We start from the raw sequence: 18,785 nt of genomic DNA, 5'->3' as shown, positions 1-18,785 counted from the left end.
TAAGGGAGACACATTCTTTGCGGTTCAGGACATCCGTCACTTTGTGTGGTGAGACCCAACCTTCTGGATCTGGAAAGGTGCCTTCCCGACTCCCCTGCCTCTGAGGGAGGTGAGACTGCGTGGCCAGAGTAAGAAGTTGGCTTCATAACGGGGTAGTAGAAAGGATTTGGGGTTGAGAAGTGTCTGAAAAAAAAAAAAAAAAGTAAAAACTACTGTGATCTACGGCCTTTAAGCACCCATTCCTTGTTTCAGTGGGTTTTTCCGGCTGTTGAAATGAGAGGAGGGCTTTGAGACCCGTGTAATCAGAAAGGAAGAATTAGGTCTGGGGTGGGGGTGGAGTGCCCAGGAAAAGTCCAGAGCTGGGAAATGCTGAAGTGCTCTCTAGACAGTGGCTTCGTGGATGTTTCCAAGTTTGTTCCCGCGTATCTTCTGAGGTCCTGCTGGGGCTGTTTTTAAATTTTTGTGGTAATCACAGAGTTGGCAAACTGCGCAAAGCTTCTAATTGATGACAGTCATTATAGCTTTCTATTCCTTGAAATGAAGTTTCTAAAGTCAAACTCCGGGGAGACTTAACAGATGCAAAAATTTCTCTTTTGTATATTGTTGTCTTACTTTTGTTAGTTTAATTTAGTAATGGGGGGCAGATTTTTTTTGGCGTTTTGTTTGTTTTGTTCTTCTAATTCTACAGAGATTCAAAGTAACATCACTTCTAGATTAATGTTTGTTTTTTAAAGTCTGACTTTCTTAACACATTTAGAAATGCTGGAGAAAACTTTAGAATGAAAGTTAAACATTTCTGGGAGGGACAGCAGGAAGTGCAGACATTTCGGCCTTGGTTCATCATACGGTCTGAACTGCGCTTTTCTGTACTCTGTGCTGTCTGTCCCAGTATTTGGGGTTCTCATTACAGAAACCCAAAATCTGTCCCCACCTTCTTCTCCTCTGTGGCAACCATGTCTTTCATGTCTTTTTCATGGAGAAGCGTTTCCCACAATAGGACCCTGAGAGTGAAATGAGCACATGCAAAGATCACAGCGTAACCTGAACTTCTGACTTTATTCCCCCTAAAATGAACACATGCTAAAACATTGTGTCCGAAGTGAGAAATGCATCGTTCCCTTTCCTCTTCTTTTACAGAGCACAAGAAAATGTAAACAAGGTTGAGTCCGAACTTCTGAGCCCTCCTAAATTTTTAGCGCCCTTTACAATATTCATGGTCCAAGTCATCCACGTGAAGTTCTCAGTCTGTGCTGTATGCTAATGCCCACATTGATTCAGTCTGGTAAAGAAAAGCATTGCTTCAGGAAGTGGGTCATGTGGGTGTACAAGTGGTTCAGGGAGTGCCGAGAAGATATGCCATGGTTCTGGTCAGAGTACCACTGCAACACAAAGGAAAGAAGTACGCTTTATTTCTGGAGCCACAAGAACACACCTAGCATTGGCTTTCCTCTGCTCTAAAATCATGGTAAGTTTCCTAACCTCCTTAGAAGAGTCTTTTAAGAGCCATTGAATAAATACAATCGTTTGCATGTGAGTATTTGGAACAGAAAAGAGTGGAGTTCTTACTAACACGAGGTGCTGTTTTATGTTCTGTAACTGGAGGCCTTGGGTTCTCCAGGGTGAACTGTTCCAATGGCCAGGAGCCTAGGGATTCCAGTCAAGAGCCTTAGGTCCCAGAACTGATGCATTAGGTCTGTTACTTTGGTTCTCACACACTTGGACTTTGCATTTCAAATGTAGAAGCATTCTATTTAATTTTTTTCTAGGACCATGGTAGCTTAAAAATTCCCTTAAGCTTTGGCTTATAAATTTAAATATCCTTTGTTTGAGAAAAATCCACCATGTAGCATATCACATATAACCATAAGTATCTTTCATAGGGCTTTAAAACATGGTTATAAAAGAAAAGAGAGGGGAGATAACCTAACTTTAAACTTTATTGTTAGAGATTATTGTCTTCATCGCATAAGGGTGTCAGGGGTCATGTTACAATGCTATGTATTTACCGAGCTGAATTTCTTTTAGGCTGTCACAATAAACAAAGGCCATAAAAAAAAATCTCATCTCATTTCTTATAAATTACATTTTTGAAAAAAAAAAACCCAAATTTCTAAAAGCTGAGGACTCCCTTTCTGGAGTCCTGTCCAATACAAGCAATTGAGGGAGAAAATAGATTTGCTGAAGCCAGGGCAAAGTGACTACCAAAGACTGCTTCCATTTTTGGTCTTATTGCCTCCTCTAAGCACATTTCACACATTCTTCTTGCAACCTGGAATGCACATGTGCCAGGCGTGAGTGCACACAGAGAAACTGGTTCTCTAGTTCTGAATGGACCTGCAGGAACCGGGGGAGGTGGGGCACGGAGATTTGGGGAACATTCTGCTGCAACTGCTTCTTGAGGAATCAACAAAACCTTTTAGCTGCTCTGAGAATCCTAGGTTCTGTAGGAACTCTGAACATGCGCTTACATTTATGTACCCAGGACTAGAGAACCATTAAATATTTGGGCTGTTTTATCTTACAAATTACCTTATTTTATATGGGGCCCATAGATGTTTTAACTTACTTTCAGCCCTTCAAGGGCTTCAGAAAAAAGTTCGAGTTCCATTTACTAATACTCTGCTACACACACACACACACACACACACACACACACACACACACACACACACACACACATGCAAGACCCCTTTCTATTAGGTTGGAGGTCAAAGGCCATGAACAAGGGTAAAACAGAATCATGTACCATTGCCTGGAAATCCACTTGTGCGTTAACCAAAGCTTTAGCAATCTGTGCTGAGTTCTGAAAGTGCACATTATCTGCAACAAAGAGAGAGCGAGAGAGTTAAAGTGCTGCTAAATACCAGAAAGCCTAGAGTGACAATGTACTGCCTGGAAATGAACACCGGCAATTATCTAGTCATGCATTTGACATTGTCAGCAGCGAGTGATCACGCTCAAATATGGAAATGTCCCTGACTCTTAGGTAGTGACCCTGAGCACAGGCATAGGAAGATGCTTAATGTTTCTTAAACAAAGTAATGCTGGCTCAGTATTTTTATGTGTAAGAGTCTTGCTTAAACCTCACCATCTGCTGTTCCGTGGATGAGAAGATAGTCTACATTTCTGAAATATTCTGCTCTTGCCATCACAGTTGAATTCTGGAAAAGGAGAAAAATTAACATTTTAGTTGCTGCAAGTTCTAATAGAAAACTAGCTAAATCATTGTGCGATGGACTTCGCACCAATACTGAAATTATGTATTGCTTTGGTTGATAAATATTTAAGAGTCAGAGCAACACATTTTCATCATCATTTGCATTACTTCCATCTGATTCTTAGCTTGAAAAACTGAAAGCTTATGTGTCATATGTTGCACATGAGTGAGACCTTAGGCATAAGTGATGCCCGCTCAAGCTGTGTAGGCGTTGGGGGGTGGGGAGGAGAAATGAGAAAAGGGAGGTTAGGGGAAAGAAGGATTGTGAAAAGATAGACTCCCCCAAAGAGTAAAATTTTCTTTCCAGTAATGCTTTGCAGGTAACAAAAGATCATAAGTCTTGCCTGGGGATCCAGAACGGAACGTGCAAACTTGGAATCACTTAACACATTGGAAAACGAACTAGTGACCTAGATACAATGGGAAACTGGAAATGCTTACTTTATAGTGCTCGAGATTATCATCTTTTGTTGGGAGGCCCATGAATCTCTCTGTGTAGATGGATGCTATAAAAATACACAAGACATAAGAGCGCGTTATTTCCATCTTGTCCATGCCGTTTCACTGTCTTACGTAACTCCTACATCAGTAATTGTGCCCTGCTCGCCCATGTGGAGGCTCTGCAGTGCGCTCTTGTCTCATTTGCTATCCAGGTTGGCCTCAGCGAAGGTGTCCTTTGTGCAGCTCACCTCGGTGAGGCTGGGGAAAGAATGCAGAGACGTTGTGGAAGCATGAATAAGCATGAATGCCTAGGCATTTCCTTTCACTGGCTGCTTTTAAGTGTGTTCACTTACTCTCCTTGGGGAACTGTTGAGATGGGAACGGCTGGCTTCATTATATTTTAAAATAACCTGCAAAACCCACCACCTCTGGTCTCTTCACTAGTGTGTTTCATCTGGGATGAAAATGTGTCTCCCAGACTTACTTGCTACAACACCACACACACATATTCAAATACACAAACACGTACCTTTCTGAATAAAGATACCCTGTAAGGCATGGATGTCTCATTTTTACCCCAGTGTGGAAAAGAGAATATAGAAAAAGCTATTTCTTTTGCAATTATTAGAGTTTCTTTCAAATAAGCATTCTGCATTGAGGTTAATCATCAAAATTGGCATGCACAGGAGTGGATATTTCCAAATTTAAATATAATCACACACACACACACACACACACACACACACACACACACACACAATTTTTCCCCTCTGATTTGTGCCTCCACCCTCCAGCGTAAACGTGAATGCCTCTGCCTTAACTTTGCAAAAGCCATCATTGCTGGAGTTATGTGCCTTCAAATACAGAGTTAGCTCTGATATTAAAGTATTTTTTTTTTCAACAAGGGCTCCAAGTTTCTGAGAGAAAATAAGGTATACAGGGTCTGTGAAGAGTCCTTTCTCTCTTTAATCACGAAAGGTAATAATGACTTATATGAACAACCTCATTTGTAGATTTTATTTTCCCCAGTGATGCTGGGGTGAGCTTTACTGCATAATTTGTTTTCCTAGCAACCTCAAATATAGAGTAATTATGTGCTAAATGTTTTCACAGCAACATTTATGAAATATTTCCATACCGTAATATTCCCAGCTGGAGACTGGAGCAACTGCTATTCCACATTTGAGAAGACCACTTCCAGAGGCAAGGGCCAGGGATGAAACATAACCTCCATAGGACTGTGGAGACATTGTTATTGGTCAGCTCCAGACGCATGCTCAGAAGCGTCTCTGTGGTCTCAGACCACTCATAATAAGACTGAGGGGAGCTGGGGCCAAGTATGAAATTAGTTAAAGGCCCACCATGCACCTTGGTCCCAAGCTCCACTAGTAACTTTATCTCTGATAAATCAGAGAGCAATTAATGACCTGATCATAATAGACTCCCTGAAAACAAGGTAGGTAAAGTTTAAGAGATAAAGATAGCCAGGTGTGGCGGTGCAATCCTTTAATCCCTGCACTTGGGAGGCAGAGGCAGAGGCAGAGGCAGAGGCAGAGGCAGAGGCAGAGGCAGGCAAGTCACTGTGAGTTCAAGGACAGCCTGGTCTACAAAGTGAGTCCAGGACAGCCAGGGCCACACAGAGAAACTGTATCTCAAAAAGACAGACAGACCGGGGGGGGGGGGAGGAAGAAAAGAAGAAGATGAGGAGGAGGAGAGGAGGAGAAGAAGAAGAAGAGAAAGGAAAGAGAGAGAGAGAGGTAGTTAAATGACCAGGTTTCTATAAAAGCACAAAACTCTGTTTTCTTTTAGATCTTTCTTACTAAGTCTTTGTTAGAAAACAAAATAAAACAAACAAACAAACAAACAAGATTCTACTTAAAGAGATGCACAGAGAAAAGGAGTTGTTTCCAAAATGTAAATGTAAGATACTGTCTAACATTCACAAAAGTCTTGCGAGGTAGAATTTGTGCTATGGTTTTCAGCTGTTTTATTAATAGGGCATGGCTGGAGTCATGGAGCCACAGTGACATAGCAGCTAAAAAAAAAATGGAAAAGGCACATTGTTGGTGTTTTTAGGAATGGATGGGGGAAGGTGGGGGGAAGAGGAAAAGAGAAGAGCAGAGAGGGGCAAGGGGGTCCATTCTTAACCCATGAAATATAAGCAGTGGAAAACTAGCTAAGAATCTTGTTGAATTTAGCAAGTAAGTGAAGAATCCTCTAAGTAGCTTGCAGTTTTATGTTTCCATCTCTGGGGAATTTTATTGAGGGCCTTTGGCTGCAAAACACAGAATAAAATAGGCTACTCCAATTATACTGTGGCCTCTTTTTATTATATTTGGAGAAGAACTAAACTAGGTTTTAATAGGGGGAAATATATTTTAAAAGCAGAAGGAACATTTGGGTTTGGAAATCATTTTGGTAAGTGAATTTCTCTATATGATTCAACATTTCACTTATGAAAATAATTTGCTTTAGATAGTGGGACAGCAAGAAAGAACTGTTCTTAGATGGGAAAGGCTTCCTCCCTCTTTAATTTCCACTTCAAACGACAGCAGTCTAAACTTTCATCTTTTGTGAGTTTATTGGAAAGGAGTATTTAGTAAAATAATAACATTTGATATGGCCTCTCCTCACCATATTCCAGAGCAAAGAAGAGCAGGAGGTGGCACTGACATTTCCAAAACACATTAAATTTTCTCAAGCACTTACGTTCAAAACCTTAGACATTATTATTATGTACCAACTCAGGGATTAGGTTATAATACCCCTTTTTAGTATATATTTTTTCCTGTTTTTAGATAGATTACAAATATTGCCTCAGTGATAGCAAAACCATACTGTATCCATAAGACAGCAAGAGAAGCTAAGACTTTAAATCCCCGGGTGGCTTGGAAAAGCTATTCCTATTGTAGAAATGAAGAGGGGGGAGAAAAAGCCCGCATTGACTTTTTCTGCTCTCTCATGAGCAGGGCTCCTAGGCAGAGTGGGAGGGCTGCTGTAAGAAAAGAGCCCACAGAGCAGATTGGCCAAGAGAATTCTAGAATTGTGTCCTTTGCACTTAGATGCCTTGCCATTTTGTTCAAATGAAGGATGCTTTTAAAGTCACTCTTGGAAGGGCACGGAATTTTAAAACAGGGGGTATGGACGCTCTTATTTAAGCTATCGTACACACTGGGACATTTTACCTACCAACAATAACAATAACTAGCTAGCACTTATCTGGCTTAGGAGTTCACTGCGATGCTCAGTATGGTTCCACACCATCTGTCTCTTCCACCCCGCATCCCTCCTCCCTGCCATGCATTCTTCTCTTCGCTCCCACTTTGTTCCTTGGCTCTCTTGTTGTTCTCTGAACTCTGGGAGCATGGTCTGGCCTCAGGACATTTGCAAATGCAGCCATTTTCCACCAGATACCTCTTTCCCCAGGAAGCAGCCCTCCTCAGGCCTCATTTGCTCTTCTTCAGGTCTAAACTCAAATGTCACTTCCAAAGATCCTCTCTAGCTTTCTTCTAGCTTCAAACCGTGCAATTCGACTCGCCTGTTACGTCCCTGCTTTCTGGCTTTATTTTGCATTTTTAATATCCCTTAGCATTTCTCCACATTTTATATTGTCCTTATTTATCTTTCTCTCCCACTGTTCTCCGACTTCATGAACAGAGAGTTTTGTTTATATTGCATATGGATCGATTCCCAGCACTGAAAATATGGCCTGATGTACAAGAGGGATAAAAAATGCATATTTACTGAATACATAATTCCACTGTTATCTCCTGTAATCCCTACAGTGACCAGGGAAAGAAACTGTTGATGCATTTTATAATGGAGAAGATGAAGCTCATACAAAGGCTGTGGCATCAACAAAACACCTGCACTGGGGCTCAAACCCAGAAGGCCTGCTTCCTCAGCTCATGACATTTCCTGCTGTTTCCCCACACCAGGGCAACTTCTTTTGGCAGAAATAATATAGTTCAACATGGTCTCTCATTAGAAGTGTATTCACTCTACAGTTACATCGTTCTCACATAGCAATTCAAATTGCTTATAATTAGTCACTGCAAAAGAAAGGAACTAAGATTAAATAATGAACTGATGCGTATTCAACACCACCTGGCTAGGTCTATACTAACAAAGCAAAGCCTGCAAATGTAGCTTCTTTTTCTAATAGTTTGTGCAAACCTCTCTCCGTTCCTGAACAGTAAGAATAATTGCTTTCATTTTTTTTTAATTGCATCTGAGATTTTTAACACTACTGATGTTATAGGCTTTCTTGAGCAGTGTTGAGCGTTTAATCCTTTCCCTGGCTTTGTTCCGTATACCAATAGCCTCTCTCTGGAGTAAAAACCTAAAATGTCTCTTAAATATTGCCAAATGGCCCAAGGGCAAAATCAGTCCCATCAGGAATCATTATAATGAACAGGCATGTCTTAAACACCATGATGGAGATATAACAGGTATTTAGTAACTGCCTAAAATGGGGGCTACAAGTCTTTGGTTATATGATCCAGTTAATGAAAAGTAGTGTTAAAAATGCCCCTTTCTCCTTTAAAAAAAAAACCCTGGAAGAAAACGTAGGATTTGAAAGTTATTGACAAACTAGCTGTAAACACTATTTGTTGGGTTGGACATGACCTATTTAACAGGGCACAGAAGTACTTGACATTATGAAGGAAACGATGCCTTGCCAGCTGAATAGCATTATGAGCATTCTTAGCGTCTTCCTCCTGCATATCTCCAGCTTCCAGTAGGTTCTGACTAACTGGTCTGTAAGAGACTAGTAAGACTATGGTCTCTTCCCTTTGCCTGCTTCTCTGCTTAACTGCTGGCCTTTGCAAGTTGTCTCTAGTGTTAATAGTCTAGACCCCTCTCTAGCCTCAGACCACTTCTTATTCTATGACATTATCTTGCTAATACACCAACACAGTGGCATTATTAACATCACTAGGTCTTCTCATAGATATATCCATGAGAACTAATGTTGATACGTGTTTGTCAGAAAAGGAGGAATAAATAATTGTGAAATAAAATATGATTTGTGTTAAACAACAACAACAACAACAAAAAAACCTAACACTTTCTTTCTTTCTCTTTCATGGAGCCTAAACACACTATTCTAAATAAACATCACCTTTCCATACTGTTAGACCATAGAAAATTTTCATGAAAAAACCATCTGATACGAGTGGGACAAATTTTGGGAAAACACTAAGGCATGGGCTAAAATATAGTTAATATTAGGGATCCTTGACATGGCTATATATTTTGCTAAACATTTGAGAAAAAAAGCTGTAAAAAAAAAAAAAGATACAGTCCATTCTCTTGTGGAATGGAATGCTTGTGGAAAAACCGTATAGACTAGTAAAGCATCCCAATTCCTACTAAGAAGAGTACAAAGAGTTAAAGCAACACCAAGATTGTGCATTAAGCTGCATCTTCAGCAACAAGTAGTTTTCCATTTTAGAGGAAGAGAAGGGTGAGTAATGGAGGGAGTGCATGGAATTGTTGCTAGGATGTTTATAGAACCACAGGAACAGCAAAGACCAATTCCCTTGGGAGGAACAAGATTGAAAAGGTACCAGGAGCAAGGTTGCTGAGGGCCTTGTGCACAAGGATAGATATTTGTTATTTATATCATGAGCACTGTGGAACCCTAAAGAATATATAAGTAGAGAAATAACACATTAAAAATTGTATTTCATAACAATCACGGAGCCTGCATGGGTCTGTGCTAGGTCCCCTGCATATATGTTATGGTTGCTCGGTTGGTGCTTTCGAGGGACTCCTAACTGTGGGAGTGGGCATGTTTCTGATCTTTCACCTGCTCTTGGGACACTCTCTTTCTACTGGGTTGCCTCGTCCAGTGTTGATATGAGGGTTGTGGCTGGTCTTATTGTACCTTGTTATGACATGTTCTGCTGATATCCCTGGGAGGCCTGCTCTTTTTTGAAGGGAAACAAAGGAGTGTCTCTGGGGGAGAGGGGAAGTGGGGGAGTTGGGAGGAGTGTAGAGAGAGAAAACAGCTATTGGGATGTATTGTATAAGAATTAACTAATTAAGTAATTAATTAAAAATTGTGTTTCAGTATAAAATGACCTGCCAGGTAATATGTGCCCCTGGTACAATAGAGAAATGGTTATCATGGAATTAACTAATAATCTTCTGGTTTGATTTGAAGCCCATTGCACACTCTGGGTCTGCTAAGAAAATGTGGCTGGTAGGTCACAAGCTGAGTCCTACTACTGTTGTCCTGCTAAATGAACATGCTGTCTGACTTCATTTTTAAAAACCAATGTTTATAACCACAAATCAGCACCGCTGTTCATGCTTTGTCATAGAAGCTTACTTTTGCAGTGGGCAGCAGGCGATGTGGAGATTCACAGCAAGTCCTGAGACTAAGATCAAGTAAGTACTTGGCCCTAAATAGAGACATTTAGATCACTTCCTTCAAGTCTCAGGGACCATTGTAAACCGAATGAGAAGACGAAAAGATTTAAGAGACCAAGAATAGGGATATGTTGTGACGTGGATGTTATATTTATGGGCTCACACTGACTGTGTTTGACCTGAACATGACTTGCACAGTATTGGGTCTGTCAACATTCCATCATCCATGGAGAGAAGATCATGGAACTTTACCCTCTAAGGGATGATTGGCAGTTCATAGTTGCTGGGGGAGGGGTGTAGCCACTGACACATTGCCCATTTTATATCCTAGTAAATAATTGCCCTTCCCTCATGCTCTCAAAAGAAATCTTACTAATAAAAATCAGTGGAGGCACGCAAGCATGAAGTGGACTTGTTGGAAAAATGTTTTGGAGGGAGACAGTGGGGGATGAAAGAGGATAACAGAGGGTGAAAAATAACCAAAGCTCATTGTATAGAGTTGTCAAAGAATAAAAAACAAAAACGAAACTTTTCTTCAAGATTCCATAGACTTTCAAAGTTTTACATATTCTTGACCAATGCACACATGCTCCTTTGCTTTGTCAAGACACTCTTTATGCTTTATCTTTATACTCTGGGATGTTCATTTATTGAGCTGTTACTACCTATTGAAGATGACGTCTCTCTTAGCTCTCACAGATACAATCGACCATTCTTCTCCCTGTTGTTCTTCTGCATAACAAGTGTATCTCTGGGTAAACCATTGTTTTTCTATGGTCTACTCCTGTCCTATATGATGGTCAAATCTATTACTTCTTCACCCTTTCATCCATAAAGAACCTATCGTGTGGCCTGCAGATGTGGCTCTTTTGGTACCTTGCTTGCTTTGCCTGCATGAAGACCAAGTTAGAACTCCAATATCATGCAAAATTGGGGAAAGTAGTGTGTGTTTGTCATCCCAGAACTTGGGAGGTAGAGTCAGGAAAGTCAGAAGTTCCAGGTCATTCTCAGATAGATAGGGAGTTGAAAGGGAATCAGAGGCATAGGACTATGTATGAAAAAAAAAAAATAAAATAAATTGCTTAACAAAGGATCAAGTTAGATACAATGATAATTTACAAGGATGAAGGAATGGATTAGTCAGATATCAGAAATATGGGTCAATAAGAATGGAATGTCCCAAACTTGAAGAACTGATAAAAAAAGAAAGGCATGCCATTATGTCTTTTTTCCTTGTTTCCTCCAGCCTAGTGGGGTCTACTTAGGCACAGCATACATTGGTAATCTGCTCATTGCTTTCTTCTTTCAAACTACTCTTACAGTCAACTTCATGATTACTGGCATGTGAGAGAGTCATCAGTGCAGGGAGAATAATATGCTATTTCTTCTGATGGTATTTACACAATCAGATATGGTAAGAGTCTCTTACTGAAGGATTCTGGGCTGATAAGGGTTCACTGTTGGGTGATGAGTGGGTTTTCAGGTAATCCAACTAGAAGATTCTCTACTAGACTAATCCTAACTATGGTCAAGAGATGAAAAGGCAAGTACTAGTTTGTGGTGACTCAGAGCCTCCTGCAAAAGCAAAGCATAGCTCTAAGCAAAATGTTAGTGATTACACATGGCTTGCTTAAAACGAGACTCTGTCAAAGATTTACTTTAGGAATATCACAAAAATGGATAATAGCCTGGTGGCACTCAGAGGAAGGACAGCAGGTTGCCAAGAAGAGACTTGATACCCTATGAGCATATACAGGGGGAGGAAATCCCCCTCAGGAACAGTCATAGGGGAGGGGAATAAGGGGAAAATGGGAAGGAGGGAAGAATGGGAGGATACAAGGGATGGGATAAACATTGAGATGTAACAAGAATAAATTAATAAAAAAATTATTTAAAAATAAATAAATAAATAAATAAATTCAATTGAAAAAAAATGGATAATAGGAAAGGTCTTATCTGAAATATTCCCCTATAAAAATATTTCACTTGTTGCTACCCATTTGAATCCCACTCCGTTTAGATACTTAACATTTGATAGTTTTGAGAAGGACCAAATGGCTTGAAATAGCAACTCCCTCCACATTCCTGTGAGGTCACTGAGCTAGCTGGGCTGGACCCTGTGGATTCCCTTCAGTGCTGGGTTTCAATCCCTCCATCTTGTGCAAGCCTCTTTCTCAGAGAAAACAGCCAAGAAAAACAACCCAAGCACAACCGGCTGCAAATTGATTGCAAATGTACAAATTCAGACCAAAAAGTGAAGCAGGGAAACTTCTTTGAAGGGGAGTTATCATAATTTATAATGGGAAAACTTAAACTCTTTCCAATATTTCTCTAGAGTTGTCCACTAACTTCATTGCCCACAGTTAACTACTTCTGCCACTTTCTTTTTTATTTACAATAAATGCATCCATCTTCACATGCGGAGGAGTGTCTTCTCCATGACCAGTCGCCAGGGAGCCAAATAAGGCTTCTTTTCACATTAACACCAACTTACATTGAGTCTACAGGGGAGAACTTGATTGTCCCCAAAGAGGAAAATGCTTAACAACCCTGATAGGATTGCACTGGGCCAGAGACTAAGCAATTTATATATGAAAATTTTCTACCATTTCAAGTCTTAGCTCAGTTTTCTTTTATGAAAATGAAATATGAAACATAAAATAAATATTAAATCCAAAATGAGAGAGACAATCAAACCTTTGATGGGCATAGTTCAGTTCAGTATGCTATAATTTAGTATTAAAAATTAAGCAAACATGTGTCAATTATGAGCTCATTTGCTGTACAAAGAAGATATTAAATTAGAAAAAAAGAAACAAAAGCTTAAAACCACCACTTCAAAGATGATATTATCCAAATTGACTGTTTCTATTGACAGATTAAATTATGTTGCAACACTGACATTTTATGAAAAAAACCTTCTAAGCGAACACTTTCAAAAACGAGGATTACCAAACCGAATTAACAGGCAGAGAACTCATAAAACAACTCACCCAGCCCCATATGGCTATTCTTTTTTCATCAATGAAACCCATTTCTATGAATTTTCTAAAGTGAAAGAAACAAATTTTTAGAATTTTAATTGTGTACACATGACATTTACTTCATTACACAAGCATATTTAATCCAAAGATTTAATAGAAACGCTTCATTCCTTTGTTTAAACACGTGCATAATAAGGATGCATTTACAAATAGTTAAAATAATATCATGTTATCTGCACTGGATAAAAGGACTGTCTTGGGTTCCCTTCTTCATCCTTGGCTATTCCAGTGTCCTGAGGCCCAGAATTTGAATATTGAGACTTATCAAAGCCTGTCCCCAGAGCGCCTCATTAGAATATAATAGATCCATTGGGTAGTACCAAATTTCTAAAACCTTGGTTCTTAGAAAGGATTTCTGTTTCATTGCTGATTCCATTCTTATTAAATTTGTCTCACCTTACTTGTTTAGTTGTAGATAACCATCATTTTGACTTTAAGTCTTATTAAAAAAAAAATCTATCTTAGCCATTCATAAGCTCCCTAAATTTACTATGGTATGGACAATTACATGTATCCTTTAAAATGGTTTGCTTGATGCCATCACATTTCCTATAAGGGACTATAACAAAAACAGCCTTTAAAAGTCCCAGGAAACCTCCTGGGCAATGCAAAGCTATTGCATTCTCTAGTATTCTAGAGAAAAGGATACTTATTTGGGGAATGGGTTGAGAGCCCCAAGAAAACTTTACAGAACCATGCTAGCAAGATAAGAAAAGAGAGATAATGAAAGTGAGTGAGCTCTAGAGATCCCACCAGGCAGATGGAAGGGAGGGCCCAAGAAGACACAACCGCAGAAAACACAGCGGAGTGGCCTCTGGTTTGTTTATGCCTTTGTCATTGGTTCTCCCGAAGAAGAATACAAGTGGGTGTTTTGTTTGTTTGTTTGTTTTGCTGTTATTAGTGGAATAATGGGGTTTCTTCTTTTCTTTTGTTGTGCTGAGGATTGACCCTGGTCCTTAGGTTATAAACTACGCTTGTGCTCTACCTCTGAGCCCCTTTTGCCAGCTCCGTTAAAGTTACTTAAAGGGATTTTATAGCAACCATTTCTCTCATTGCATCGACTCAGCATGCACGTTTCTGACGCATTGAAGAGTTGGGCAAATGCCCGGGACAAACAGATGGGAAGAGGCCCCGTTAGTCACAGCTTACCCGACACGAATTCTGAAGGACACTGAGTGTACAAGGAAGAAACGTAGTAGCAAATGGGAAAATTGCTACCTGCGTGGAAGCTGATGAAGGACAAGCGAGCAAATGTGCAGAAAATGTCGGGGGGGGGGGGCGGAGGGTTACCCGTCAACCATTCTCCCACAAATTTCAAAACCAAAATGGGAGATGAGAAGGTTCACTTTCCTGTTAAAAGATAGCCTCGCTACTGGTGTTTTGGAAGACAGTTCTGAGCCATAAAATCGGTCATGGTTTTATGATCTCCCAGAAACTAACAATAATACTGCCTTACATCTGGGGCACAAAGCAAATAACAGGTGATGCATAGGAGCAGGAAATTCGTATCCGCTCCCTTGGCTAGGTTTATTCTGAAAGGATGACATTTACAGGAAACGATAGTTTAGTGGTTAACATGGAAATGAAACATTAACACTTAATGTGGCAGGACTAGGTTAAAGGTTAGCTAGATAATACAAGCCTTTTGAGATTAACATGGCTCTATAAATTTCACCCCCCAAAATCTGGAAGGCTTCCTGGAAGGTTATCAGAAACTATTGATAATGGGCTTTAATCAACACAGAGTAACACATGAATGAGATGTTTTTCTAATCTTAGAGGTTGAACTGAATTTCACATCTTTTCCCCATAAAAAAGACTCTCAGCTAAGGTCATCTTGAATCCCAGTGATCAATTATACTATTTGAGAAAATTTCTTTTGATACTATCTGTTAAGTGTGATAATATATGTTTTCTCATGATAATTCTTCACCGTTAACCCTTAGATCACAAGAAATAAAGACCATGAGAAGGTAAACAATGCCGAATATACTCCAAATGAATGGCGCTGACCCTATAATCTCTGAAATTTTATGATTGTCTTATATATGGCACTTTCCAAGAAGCCTAAAGAAATCATGTTTTCTTGTCACCGTACTTGTGAACTCACTACCATCTGTCTTCTTACAAGCATTCTCATGCATAGACAAGCTATGAGGTGATACTGGTCTGTTCATTCTCCATTTTTCACCTTGTATAAATATGTTGGCTTGGCTTGAGTAGAATTTACTGCTGTTTCAGAGACACGTGTCTAGTTTTCTGTTTACATGTAAAAAAAATTCACCTATGTCAAATTTTTTTTGACAGATTCAAAGAAAACAATTCTGTTCTGAGGTGATTTGAGAGTTACAGTCAAGGGGTTACAAACCCAGTTCCTCAGGTCAGGTGTTAGCTGTCTGATTCCTAAAATACTTCTTTGGGAGGTAGGGAGATGAATAATTCTTGGGGTCATCATTTCTCTCTCTCTCTCTCTCTCTCTCTCTCTCTCTCTCTCTCTCTCTCTCTTTCTCTCTTGCTCTCTCATCAGCTTTTCTTTTTGTGAAGGAGGGGGTTCTAAGGTCTCTTTACATGTTCATGTAACAGAGATTTCAAACAAAGCCAAAGCTGGCCCAGAAACTCTCTCCACTGTTGCCTGAATGGGACACACAGCTACTCTATGGCCATCAAGGGCTTGCTAAAAGTCCCATCTAACAGTAGCTGTGTCCCCTTAGAGCACAGGCCACTTATCTATATTTACCAGATTGTAAATGCATTGAAAGCGAGGACTGCCACTTGGACCACTTTGTACAGAATATAGGATGGTGGCATGTATGAAAATGGCATGCATTGTTCAGTGGCTAAGCACATGGGTGGCAGTATGCTTGCCCTACCTATATCAGGAAAACTTTCTCCAAGTTACATCGTAGAAAAAAATGTTAGAGGAAGGTAAAGGCCAGCAGTTACTACCTCTGGCACATCTGCAATTAAGTACCAAAGACAAGTTGATATTATTGCAAATTTGAGAGAAGGTATAATTTAAGGTTCTGTGTCCTATATATTGAATACCAGAAATAAGAATTTTCATTAAGATCCTTGCCTGGGTTTCAGATCTACACTTTTACTTCATTCAAAAGATGGAATTAAGAATTCACTTTTTGTTGAGCACTATATTTGTGATGGTAAATCAATGCCTTAAATATGGTGGCATATTTTGTTGTTAGAAGTCTGTATGATTATGAATGCTTTAAGCCAAGGCCAAAACAAGCCACTCTCTAGTTCTATCAACTATAGAAAGCCCTTAACTAAAGAAGCAACGACTTGTACTTTCTTATCATTGTGACTTTGTGAAATCTTTGGTTTATATTTCCTTGGTGTTTTGTGTAGTTCAAGTATTAACAGACAAGACCCAAGGTGTACCTCTATCAAAACACCCAAAGTATTAAAGCTAGAGGGCTAACAAATGTGTTTATACCCTTGACAGGGCCAGTCAAAGACTGGAAAAACCAAGCTCAAGATTTAGCTCAGCAAGGAAGTGGTTGCTTATTACTTACAAGGTCCTGGACTTGGCTTTCAACACTGCAAAGCAAAAGCACAACAAACAAACAGAAGCAAAAGACAAAATCCTCTGCTGCTCCAGTGAAGTTAACCTTGAGCCATTTTCTTCATTGGATAAAATTCTTCCAAATAAATTAATAGTAAAAATGTTAAGTCTGGATCAATGAAATTATATAGCCTCCAGGAAGTGATGGGCTAATCATAGATTTTGATGTTTAACAATCTAATCATTAATCTACTATATTTTATTAAAATTGGCTGCTCTCATCAAACACATTTTGTCTGTGCATAAATGGCTATTCACTAAACAGAAGGAACATTGGAACGAATGAATCATGACTGCCTTTCTGTTATTAAACTTAGTTACATGTGAATCTAAAAGTTTCTGCTTTGATTAAAGTCAGAAATACAATAAATAAATAAACAAATAAAAAAGTGCTGCCTGGACCTATATCCTAGCTGTTAAATACAACTTCTTTCATATGTTGATCAATATTGCTAATAAAAATGATACTAAAGGGACAGAAACATATTCTACTGAGGTTTTTAATGTTTTACCTTCTTGTTAATCATTGTTCAGTCTTTAACTGTTACATGTGCAAAATCATCTGTATGTATGAGAGCAACCAGCCAGTTGGCCCATGTCTTTCAGAATGATGAGCTCTTATTCACTAGCTTTACCTACTCACCCTACAGTAATAGGAGTCCAGGAGAATCCTGCATAGTGTTCTTAGTGCAGTAGCAGTTTTACTGACAACATTCTTTTAGATTTTAAAAAGCCACTGCGTCTAGAAACTGTGGTTCGAAATATAGCTGGGGAAGAAGAAATTAGATCTGCTTTCCTTCTAAATTACTTCTATTACATGAAAACAGGAGCTTTTTTTGTCAAATGAAAGTTAGCATAGACTGTCATGCTAGCACGGTAGAAATTGACAGCAAGTTTAATCACACATGAATTTCTGACACCTGGAACATGTAGTGCCGATGGAAACCTGAACCATTTCTAAACTAAAGAGTAGGACTGACGACGATTGAGGTATTTGATTTATTGAAGATTATTGCTAACGTTATATTTTTTTTTCTTTTTGCTCTTCCAATTGTGGGCCATGGCAATAAATAGAAGTGTGTTGGAATGTCTTGCACCTATCAAGCATTTTTCTACTCTTTTATAGTCCTTTTCCCTGAATGACTTTCCTCATGATTGGCCAAAAAGACCCCTTTAAAGCTAATAATAATTTTTTTTACCAAGTCAGGAAATGAGACCAAAAAAGAATGAAGTCATTAGGAATTGTAAACACGATTGGGAGTACAGCTCAGTGGTCGGACACAGCTACCATGTTTAGGGGCCTCTATAGGAACTAGGATAGGAATTAGGTTACATTTGTTGTGAGTGGACAGTTTGATGAAAAGGTGCTCACCTCACAGCTGTGAGCTGGTCCTCAACTTCATACACACCCAGCTTTCGATACACAGCATGCAGGAGTTTGTCACCTTGGAAAGCGGTGCCCCGACCATCCACCAAGGCAATGATTATCCCCTCCTTACTTGCAAGATAAGTTATCCAATGAACAGCAAATACAGACTTTACACTCTGGCTGCAGGGACCACCATACCTAAAGGAAAATAAAGAATCATTTCTGAATTCAGTATAAAATCCCACAGAAGCCTAGCAGGGACTTTGGCAGTTCCCTGTCCGATTATGTGATAAAAAATCTCAACGTCAATAGCATTAGAGCTGGCTCTACATCAAGAGGCTTTTCCCAGAGGTTTGCAACAAGGAAGTTGTTTTGGGACACAGCCTCTCCTATTCCCCAAAACGGATACATCTAGGGTTGGCATTTCAAGGAATATGTGTGGGTTTTTCGTCATTTCTGCCACCTGCCACTTGCTAAAAGCAGACATAAGATATACTAAAAAAATGCATGGTGTTTTAAGCAAATTGTGTGTAGGTCAGCACTGATTTTGGGTGTGATTCCACTAAATGTATTCCATTCCTTTATTTCATTTCTAACTCAATTACATAAGATGCTAAGATGATTTACACTATTTTTTTTTTTTTTTTTTTTTTGGCTGCAAACTCTATCTCAAAGACACATTCGGCAATTTGCCATCCCAGGGAAATTCAACACAGCAAATACAGGCAAGTCCATCTCAAATCTCAAAACTTC

The 18,785-nt window shown here is 39.4% G+C and overlaps 1 protein-coding gene across 1 annotated transcript in view; it reads right to left on the bottom strand.

Annotated features, from left to right (window-relative positions):
• Positions 1-1,224: 1,224 nt before the first annotated feature.
• Fap (fibroblast activation protein alpha) overlaps positions 1,225-18,785 on the bottom strand; it is a 50,040-nt gene continuing 32,479 nt past the window's right edge. The window contains exons 15-21 of the mRNA XM_051167100.1: positions 18,036-18,230; positions 13,033-13,087; positions 4,797-4,896; positions 3,659-3,723; positions 3,089-3,161; positions 2,747-2,820; positions 1,225-1,379 (exon numbers count right to left, since the gene is read on the bottom strand). Of these exons, the coding sequence (XP_051023057.1) occupies positions 1,275-1,379; positions 2,747-2,820; positions 3,089-3,161; positions 3,659-3,723; positions 4,797-4,896; positions 13,033-13,087; positions 18,036-18,230 (667 nt within the window). The 3' untranslated portion in view covers positions 1,225-1,274. The remainder of the gene's footprint in view (positions 1,380-2,746; positions 2,821-3,088; positions 3,162-3,658; positions 3,724-4,796; positions 4,897-13,032; positions 13,088-18,035; positions 18,231-18,785) is intronic.

This window comes from Acomys russatus, chromosome 24 (genome assembly GCF_903995435.1).
Source record: "Acomys russatus chromosome 24, mAcoRus1.1, whole genome shotgun sequence".
In the NCBI taxonomy this organism is placed as follows: domain Eukaryota; kingdom Metazoa; phylum Chordata; class Mammalia; order Rodentia; family Muridae; genus Acomys; species Acomys russatus.
Note: the sequence above shows the minus strand (reverse complement) of the source record. Positions and strands in the feature narration are given on the sequence as shown.